The sequence below is a fragment of the Macrobrachium nipponense genome, chromosome 33 (genome assembly GCF_015104395.2).
Source record: "Macrobrachium nipponense isolate FS-2020 chromosome 33, ASM1510439v2, whole genome shotgun sequence".
NCBI classification, from domain to species: domain Eukaryota; kingdom Metazoa; phylum Arthropoda; class Malacostraca; order Decapoda; family Palaemonidae; genus Macrobrachium; species Macrobrachium nipponense.
Genome location: NC_087219.1, coordinates 55760655 through 55771256, shown reverse-complemented (window position 1 = coordinate 55771256; position 10602 = coordinate 55760655). Strand labels below are relative to the sequence as shown.

General features: G+C 44.3%; 1 protein-coding gene across 1 annotated transcript; it reads left to right on the top strand.

The window, feature by feature from the left end:
- The first annotated feature begins 3126 nt into the window (after nt 1–3126).
- LOC135202868 (uncharacterized) lies at nt 3127–4352 on the top strand. The gene is made up of 3 exons (XM_064232323.1): nt 3127–3293; nt 3719–3920; nt 4201–4352. The coding sequence occupies exons 1-3, from the start codon at nt 3291–3293 to the stop codon at nt 4350–4352; spliced, it is 357 nt and encodes a 118-aa protein (XP_064088393.1). The 5' UTR covers nt 3127–3290.
- The last annotated feature ends 6250 nt before the right edge of the window (nt 4353–10602 follow it).

The window sequence follows — 10602 nt, the reverse complement described above, 5'->3', positions numbered from 1 at the left end:
TCGTTACTTTGCCTTTTTGTATGTTGACTAAGGCGCATTTTTCTATTCCAAACTCCATCCTGATGTCCCCAGATACAATCCTTACAGTCTGGATTAGGGTATCTATTTCCTTGATGCTCTTACCATACAGCTTGATGTCGTCCATGAACATCAGATGGTTGATTCTGTTGCCTCTTTTCTCGAGTTGGTACCCGGCGTCCATCTTCTGTAGTACTTTTGTCATGGGAATCATGGCTATTACGAAGAGTATTGGGGACAGTGAGTCGCTCTGGAAGATCCCTCTCCTGATATTAACCTCTGCTAGTCTTATTCCAGAGCTTGTAAGTATTGTATTCCAGTTGCGCATTGTATTTGTGAGGAAGCTGATGGTGTTTTCCTCTGCCCCATATATTTACAGGCATTCTATTAGCTATTTGTGTGGTATCATGTCGAAGGCTTTCTTATAGTCTATCCATGCCATGCTTAGGTTGGTTTTCCTTCTCCTACTGTTCTTCATTACCATTTTGTCTATCAGGAGCTGGTCTTTTGTGCCCCTACACTTCCTTCTGCAGCCTTTCTGTTGGTGGGGGATGGAGTTTGTCTCCTCTAGGTAATTGTATAGCCTTTCACTGATGATACCTGTTAGTAACTTCCACATTATTGGTAGGCAGGTGATAGGCCTGTAGTTACTGGCTATATTTCCCTTACTCTTGTCTTTTTGTACTAAGGATGTTCTTCCTGTGGTCATCCATTTGGGTGCATGGTGATTTGAGATACAATGCTGGAGTTGTTCTGCTATTCGTGGGTGTAGGGCCTTGAAGTTTTTGAGCCAGTATCCATGGACTTCATCGGAACCTGGGGCTTTCCAGTTTGGCATTTTCTTTAGTTGGTGTCTGACTGTGTCTGTCGTGATCTCTGTGAATCTTTGTTTTATTCTCCCTGTTTCTTCTTCCTTGACTTCCTGGAGCCATGTTGCATGTTTGTTGTGTGATACCGGATTGCTCCATATGTTTTCCCAGAGTCTCTTACTTGGTTCGGCTTCAGGAATTTCTTGGTGGTTGTCTTCCCCTCTTAGTTGGCTGTATAGTCTTTTCTTGTTGGTTTTGAATAGTTTGTTCTGTTGGTAACCCTTATTCCTGTTCATGTACCGTTGGATCTTATGTGCTTTGGCCTTAAGCCTCTGTTTTACATCTATTGTGTTGTTTAGTCCCCTCTCTTGTACTTTGTATTTCTCGTTGAGTTCCTCCCTTGTTTTCTTGCTTCCTAGCCTTTTTCTGACATCTCTTTCAGTTTACTCAAGTCAGATCTCATCACCATGACTTGCTTTTCCAGGCGCCTTTTCCAAGGAGGTTGCTGTTTTGGTTTCTGTTGGGTTGGTTGTGCTGGGGGTGTTGGTGTACGAATCCACATCAGTTCTGCTACTAATTTTGCTCCTGCATATACCAAGTTATTTGTTTCTGTGATACTGGTGGTGTGTATTACGCCCATTATTTCATTGACCTCACTTGTTTTCTCCCTTAATTTCTTGGTATTGTAGGCTTTCATGGAGGATATCTTTGTTCTCTCTGTATCTGGCTCTATCCATTGTGTAATCTTTTCTACCCATTCCGTCCTCTCTGTTACTTCGTCGGTGTTTCTTCGTGTGTCGTTGTTTGATACCTCATCATCCCTGTCGTCTTCTGTGGCATCGTCTCTCAGTTCGTCTTCGTGTAATTCGTTGTCGTGTGACATTTCCCTTTCCAGTTCTTCTCTTTCTGTTGGGGAGAGCCAGTTCTTTTTCTTTGTTCCTTACTTGGTCTGCCAGCCTCTGCTCTGTTTGGGGGTGTTATTCCTCTCATTCCAGATGTAGACCAATCTTCTTCTATATCCTCTCTCCGTCGGGTTGCTTCTGATGTAGCATCTCCATATTTCCTTATTTTCTTCTCTTGTCCATTTCTTCCTTTGGTTTGCTTCTGTAGCTCCAATCTCAAGCTGTTGGTTCCTGTTATTGTGGTGATCAGTTGCTGGATGACGACCTCCAAGTACCTGACCATCTTCCCCTTCAATTGGGTTAAATACCTGGCTGCCGGACGAAGCTCCTCTGTTGCCAGAGGTTCCATTTACGTCGTTGTCGTTTATTCCTTCATTTCTTAACATCATTGCTGAGTTTTGCTGTTTAACCCATAGCTGGACCCTACCCCATCAGGGATAGGTACTCATTTACAGCTGAGCAGACTGAGGAAATTATGGTAAAGATCCTTTCCCAAGGAATCAACGCCGAGGAGAGCGGTCACCCATCCAACGACTGACCAGCCCCAATGTTGCTTAACCAGTCCATTGATGACCTAACCCACTCTGCCACGGCGCCACTATTATTATTATTATTATTATCATTGTTATTATTATTATTATTATTATTATTATTATTATTATTATTATTATTATTATTATGATGATGATGCTGGAAGTAAACCCTCTTTTAAACGTTTTATTAAAAGTGATTGCTGCCTCAGCTGCATTAATTTTATAAAGGTTCTATTTTCCTAATTATTGTTTTCTCATTGCTGCTTAAACTGGTGAGCAACTCACCGAAGGTTGACATACCTCAATTATGTAATAGTCAAAGTCGATTGGATTTTTATTGGTAAAAAATTCCAGTAGTGGTAGTCAAATTTTCGGGTATACCCCGTAGAGTTTATTACAGGTAGAATTTATATTAAATTCTATTCTTTTCTATTCTATTTGTGGGGCCGCAACGTTTCGTTTGAAAAACCTGACATCCTTTTAAGTGGAGGTGGGTGATGGACCGAAGTGAGAGGGTGATTCCGTCTGCTTTTATTGTGGCAGTGCAGCGGGGGCCTTTGTGCCGCTGCCTTTTCATTGACTAGTGAATGAGGAGCTGCTTTATGATTGGCTGCCTGGCTGCTGGCTGAAGCCAGCTCCCGAGCACATGTTCAACAGGCGCGCCGATCTTCTCAGCTGCATGGCATCATGCCTGGCTTCATTTTGAGTGGTCAAAGGCCGTGTGACGTCACTGCTGGTATTATTCATGGTATTAACCCTTTAACGACCAAGAGATCCCAATTTGGGATCTTTAAAACAGCTACTTTCGGTAGTCGTGGTGAACAAGTTTGAGCTTTGTATGAAATTGACGCTTTGGCAACTCATAGCTACACTCCTCTGCTCTTCGAATCAACCAATCAGAAGCCACCAGGCCCTCGCACAAAGACTGGAGGGCCTTCGACAGACACCTCAGTCGTGCGCAAGTTGGAAAACAGTCAAGACGTGCTGCAGTAACCTCCAAGTTTCCCCCCCCTCCGAACTTCGTAATCATGGTAAGCACACATGACTGTGGGATAGTGAAGCCTAGTGATATCTTACACCTTTTGATGTTGGTTTGAAGGGCTGTAGTGTTACTGACGTGTCGTAGTGACAAAAAAAAAAAGTATAGATCCCTTGCGGGATACTTCGGTCGTTCTTAGGCGGACCACGCTCATCCCATGAGGGATGTATCGGACCGTAACGGTTACAACGGCCAGTAGAATACGACGTTCAAGTAATTTTTTTTAGTGCTTGTTTTAGACATTTGTGAATAATTTTAACAATATATCTAGATATAATAGTGATGATTTATAGATGTTAGGTTCATGTGCATATAAATTATTACCTTACAAGGGATTGAATGATAGGTTTTTGTTAGGGAAAGTTACATTTTTCTTTCATTACATGATTTTAAAGTTGTTTTTTTTTATTTTTGCAGTTCCAAAGCAGTATGTTTTATGGGCAACGCAATGCTGCATTGGAGACTCAGGAACGTGTACCATGGGTAGCCCCTGACGACGCTGAAGGAAGTGATGTCGACGTGAGCCCTTTGGACATTGACAGTGATGATGACGACCCTACCTACGTTCCTGACGAAGGCCTTACTCAGGACGATGCCTTTGACCCTCCTAACTCTAGAGGTTAGTATGAGACATCCTTAGAGAGAGAGAGAGAGAGAGAGAGAGAGAGAAATGTGTTGTAAACATTGTATTTAAAAGTCTCGTTGTTATAATGGTATTTAAATTTGTTGCCCTTTAAATGGTTTGTAAACATTGGGTATTTTAAAAAAAACTTATTTTGTTTACGCATAGCATACTCACTGACATACACGTGCACACACCATGCATACTCACTTGACATACACTGCATGCGCACCACACACATTTACTGTTTTACTATGTTACTTTATTCTTGTTTCAGCTCGCAAGGTCAATGTTGTTGTCCCTCAAGCGATGCCTATGGAAGAGGAAGGTGAGCCTAACCCTAAGAGGTCTCGTGCTGATGAATGGAAGAAGGAAGACATTGATATCCGTGCCTGCCCAACTTCATTCATCAGAAGCCTGACTATTTGAGGAACCTATGAATATTTTCTCCCAGTTCTTCACAACTGAATTGAGGGAACACATTGTGTATCAATCCAACCTGTACTCAAGACAGAAGGATGTAGGCACAACTTCCACATGTCAGAAGAGGATCTCATGGTTTTCCTTGGCCTCATCGTGTACATGGGCCTGGCCGGTTCCTCTTCCTAGCATAGTTGACTTCTGGGCCGTGAAGACCAGGATTCCTCAAGTTGCAGACTTCATGTCCAGGAACCGCTTCAAGGCAATTCGATCTTCCCTTCACTTCAGAGACAATGACAGGCCAGCTGCATCCCAAGAACGGTTCTTCAAGGTGAGAGTCCCCCTTCCCAAGCGTCACCAGAGAGTTCCTGAAAGTTCCTGAGACTCCTATCCACTCCATTGATGAAGTGATGGTCGCCTATAAGGGCACAAGGGCTGGTAACCTTCGCCAGTATGTCGCAAAGAAGCCTGACAAGTGGGGCTTCAAGTTGTTCTGCCGCTCCAGTGTGGATGGGTTTGTGCATGATATTCTCATGTACCAAGGGGAGACAACCTTTGTGAGCCACCATACTATGCTATCTGAAGAGGAGAAAGCCATGTCTGTAACTTCCAAGTTTGTTGTCGCCTTAGTGAATACCATCAAGGACCCCAGAAACTCAGCAGTGTATGCAGACAACTACTTCACAAGTATAGGGTTGGCCAAGTACCTGAGATCACAGTATGGATGCCGGTAGTGGGCACTGCCAGGGAAAACCGAGTTGGTCATCCTCCCCTGACGTCTGTGAAGGAGATGAACAAGAAAGCGACACAAAGGGGACACTGGACTATGTCTCTTCTGATGGCATCCTTGTTGCAAGATGGAAGGGACAACAGCGTTGTGACAATCTTGTCCTCTGATGTTGGTGTGGAGCCCATGGGAACAGTGGAGCGGTACGACAGGGCAGCCAAGAAGAAGGTTTCCCATTCCTTGCCCATCTGTCATCCAGATGTACAACAACCGCATGGGGGGCATTGACAAGAGTGACATGTTGACACACCTGTACAGGACCCCCTTCAAAGCAAAGAGGTACTACATGAGGCTCTTTGCTTACCTCCTTGACTTGATCATCTGCAACGCCTGGATTTTGTACAAGAGGGATTGCCTGGCTTTGCAGGAAAACCCCAAGCCGCTCAAGGACTTCCGTCTGGATATCTCCAATTGGCTCAGAAGCTTCAAGTCGTCAACCTTCAGAATAACCAGGAATTCTCTTGGCACCAGAGATTTTACTTTGCCAAGAAGGGGCCAACGGGCAGTTGTGCCAAGTATTGAGACACGCCAGAATGCCACTGCCCTACACATGCCAAAGCATGTCTCCATGAGGCAGACTTGCAAGTTCTGTTCTGGTGCAGGCCACATCCACAGATCCCGCTGGATGTGTGAGGATTGCAAGGTGGCCCTTTGCCCTGCCTTACTGAAGAAAGGAATTGTTTTGCTTTGTTCCATAAGATTTCGAAATAAGTTGTTTGTATGAGAGTTGTTTATAGTGTTTTGTCTATTTTTATTTTTACTATTTTTTTTTTTTTGTATTATTTTATTTACAGTGTTTTGTGTATTTATATACTATTTTTGTATTCGAGTTTTTTTTATAGTGTTTTCTGTATTTTTATACTATTTTTGTATTTATTGTATACTTATTTTTTATATTAATTAAATTGTAAAGCCATATATGTGTTTCTATTATACATTGTGGAACGCAAAAAGTGATTCATCAATAATAATCATATGTTTTGTGGGCGAATCAACATTATTTATAAACTTGAAAAAGTTGCCCGCACGGCCCAATAGATCCCATACGGGATGAGCGTGGTCCGCCTAAGGTCGCCCGAGGCTCCCATACGGGATACTTCATTGCATGCAATTATTTCGCTTACTTTGGAAATTTTGTAAAAGTGCACAGGAGTAAAAAGGTCTTGTATTTACTCATACTATAACATACTAAAAGGATTTTTTAATATTTCCCTAAAAACCTAAAACAGGGTGGACTTTAAAGGGGTTAATGTCGCCTTCGGTGTTATTTTCCTCTTGAATTGGGGCGTTTTCGTGTGGCGGTATGGTGAAGTTTGCCTTACTGTTGTGTTCCTTCGCATGCAGGTCAGGAGCAAAAAGGCCTCTTGCGTCGTATTCATGGACAGCTTTTGCTCCTGGATGAGTATCGCCTCCAGAAGGCACAGACGGCGAGGCTCAGGTGCTCTCCCTATTATCCTACTGTTGCGAATAATACGGTTGCAGCGTGACAGATTCTCTTCGCAAGATGCATAGTAATCATTCCAATGTACTTCCCAGGACATCCTCGGGCGGGGCATATGTATTGGTATACTACGTTCATCTGCTTGAGGGGGTCTCCTGATGGCGGTGAGGGGTTATTTTTCATGATTAGGTCTCTTGTTTTCTTGTTTTTGTAGTATATTATAAGGTCCACCATCTTGCCTTCTTCAATGGGAAAGACATTCTCCTTGATGATCTTCTTCATCGACTTCTCCTCCTCGCAGAACTGAGAGTGCATGAAGGCCTTATAATATATCTTGATGTTCTCGGTGGGGCGGGGTCATGGGTCTTCTTCCTCATTTGAGTACCATGTTTCGAGAGCGGTGCGTACTTCTCGGTTGATGAGCTTATTAGAATATCTATTGTTCACGAGCATATGTGAAGCTCTATCAAGCTCGAGGTGTGTGTCCTGCCAGGTAGAACAATGGGAGAGGGCCCTTTTCACAAAGGCCCTGACGGTAGTGCTCTTAAACCTGTCAGGACACTCGCTATCCCGGTTGAGACACATTCCTAAATTTGTCTTCTTCGTGTAGACAGAAGTGCGGAGACCGTCTTCTGTCTTCGTTATTAGGACGTCGAGGAAGGGAAGCCGATCGTTGGTGCTAAACTTGACTGTGTAGGTTAGCCGCTGCATTGCTGGAATCGGCGACGAAGGTTTCTACCTCATCCTCGGTGTCTACTTGCACGAAGATATTGTCTATGTAACGGGCGTATTTGTGGGGGAGCTGGCTCTGGGCGAAGACACTTTTCTACGTTGCCCATATAGAAGTTGGCAAAGAGGACTCCAAGAGGAGAGCCCATGGCAACGCCATCTTTCTGGCGGAACATCTGTCCTCGGTGGGTGGAGAAGGGGGCCCTCTTTGTACTGATGTCCAGCAAGATGCGCAAAGAGGCTTCTGGGATATTGAGTGGGGCCGTCGACGGGTCTCGGTAGACACGATCCATGATGATGTCAATGGCCTCGTCGATGGGAACATTGGTAAATAGGGATTCTACGTTGAGGGACGCTATGATGCCAGTGCCGGGAGAGTCGCGAATTTCTTCAAGGAACTCTACCGATGAACTCAGGCTATAGCGGTTTGGGACGTAGGGAGCCAAAATTTGATTGAGGAGCTTGGCCAAGGCGTAAGTCAGGGTGGGCGTCTGACTGATAATCAGACGGAGAGGGTTGCCTTCCTTATGAGTTTTCGCGTTCCCGTAGAGGTAACCAAGGCTGAAGCCCTTTGGATGGGTGGAAGGTGGACTGCGTTGGTTGCCGCATTGATGCTACTGATGACATGGTTGGCGTCCCTTTTGATGTCTTCCATGGGGTTCCGTGGGAGGGCCCCCTTCTCCACCCACCGAGGAAAGATGTATACAGCCAGAAAGATGGCGTTGCCATGGGCTTTCCTCTGGGAGTCCTTTTTGCCAACTTCTATATGGGTGCCGTAGAAGAGAGGGTCTTTGCCCAGAGCCAGCACCTCCGCATATACGCCTGTTACATAGACTATATCTTCGTGCAAGTAGACACCGAGGATGAGGTAGAAGCCCTTCGTCACCGATTACAGCAATACAGCGTGCTAAACTACACAGTCGAGTTTAGCACCAACGATCGGCTCCCCTTCCTCGGCGTCCTTATAACGAAGACAGAAGACGGTCTCTGCACTTCTGTCTACACGAAGAAGACAAATTTAGGAATGTGCCTCAAAGGGGATAGCGATTTCTGCGAGAAGGAGAAGTCGAAGATGATCATCAATGAGAACATCCTTCCCATTGAAGAAGGCAAGATGGTGGACCTTATAATATACTACAAAAACAGGAAAACAAGAGACCTAATCATGAAAAATAACCCCTCACCGCCATCAGGAGACCCCCTCAAGCAGATGAATGTAGTATACCAATACATATACCCTGCCCGAGGATGTCCTGGGAAGTACATTGGAATGACTACTATGCGTCTTTCGAAGAGAATCTGTCACGCCCAAGAACGGGCTATCAAGAATCACGCCCTCACCGCCCACTGAGACACAATCTCCCACGACCGTATTATCCACAAAACTAGGATAATAGGGAGAGCACCCAAGCCTCACCTTCTGCGCCTTCTGGAGGCGTTACTCATCCAGGAGCAAAAGCCCTCCATGAATACGACACAGGAGGCCTTTTTGCTCCCGACATGCATGCGAAGGAACACACCAGTAAGGCAAACTTCACCATACCGTTGCACGAAAACGCCCCAATTCAAGAGGAAAATAACACCGAAGACAACATTAATACCATGAATACGACCAGCAGTGACATCACGCGGCCTTTGACCAATCAAAATGAAGCCAGGCATGATGCCATGCAGCTGAAAAGATCTGCGCGCCTGTTGAGCATGCGCTCGGGAGCTGGCTTCAGCCAGCAGCCAGGCAGCCAATCATAAAGCAGCTCCTCATTCACTAGTCAATGAAAAGGCAGTGGCACGAAGGCCCCCGCTGCACTGCCACAATAAAAGCAGACGGACACACCCTCTCACTTCAGTCCATCACCCACCTCTGCCTAAAAGGATGTCAGGTTTTTCAGACGAAACGTTGCAGCCCCAGAAATAGAATAGAAAAGAATAGAATTTAATATAAATTCTACCTGCAATAAACTCTACGGGATATACCCGAAAATTTGACTACCACCACTGGAATTTTTTACCAATAAAAATCCAATCGACTTTGACGATTACATAATTGAGGTATGTCAACCTTTGTTGAGTTGCTCACCAGTTTAAGCAACAATAAGAAAACAATAATTAGAAAAATAGAGAAGAACCTTTATTAAATTAATGCAGCTGAGGCAGCAATCACTTTTAATAAAATATTAGTAATAATAATAATAATAATAATAAAATAAGAAAAATAATAATAATAATAATAATAATAATTAATAATAATATCAGAAACCAGGAAACCAAATAACAATACACAAAGCACTACACCCAAGAGCAAATACGGACAGACTATACATAACACGAAAGGAAGGAGGGAGAGACTACTAAGTATAGAGGACTGCGTCAACATCGAAAACAGAGCACTGGGGCAATATCTGAAAACCAGTGAAGACGAGTGGCTAAAGAGTGCATGGGAAGAAGGACTAATAAAAGTAGACAAAGACCCAGAAATATACAGAGACAGGAGAAAGACAGAAAGAACAGAGGACTGGCACAACAAACCAATGCACGGACAATACATGAGACAGACTAAAGAACTAGCCAGCGATGACAATTGGCAATGGCTACAGAGGGGAGAGCTAAAGAAGGAAACTGAAGGAATGATAACAGCGGCACAAGATCAGGCCCTAAGAACCAGATATGTTCAAAGTATGACAGACGGAAATAACATCTCTCCCATATGTAGGAAGTGCAATACGAAAAATGAAACCATAAACCACATAGCAAGTGAATGCCCGGCACTTGCACAGAACCAGTACAAAAAGAGGCATGATTCAGTGGCAAAAGCCCTCCACTGGTGCCTGTGCAAGAAACATCAGCTACCTTGCAGTAATAAGTGGTACGAGCACCAACCTGAGGGAGTGATAGAAAACGATCAGGCAAAGATCCTCTGGGACTATGGTATCAGAACGGATAGGGTGATACGTGCAAACAGACCAGACATGACGTTGATTGACAAAGTCAAGAAGAAAGTATCACTCATTGATGTCGCAATACCATGGGACACCAGAGTTGAAGAGAAAGAGAGGGAAAAAATGGATAAGTATCAAGATCTGAAAATAGAAATAAGAAGGATATGGGATATGCCAGTGGAAATCGTACCCATAATCATAGGAGCACTAGGCACGATCCCAAGATCCCTGAAAAGGAATCTGGAAAAACTAGAGGCTGAAGTAGCTCCGGGCCTCATGCAAAAGAGTGTGATCCTAGAAACGGCACACATAGTAAGAAAAGTGATGGACTCCTAAGGAGGCAGGATGCAACCCAGAACCCCACAC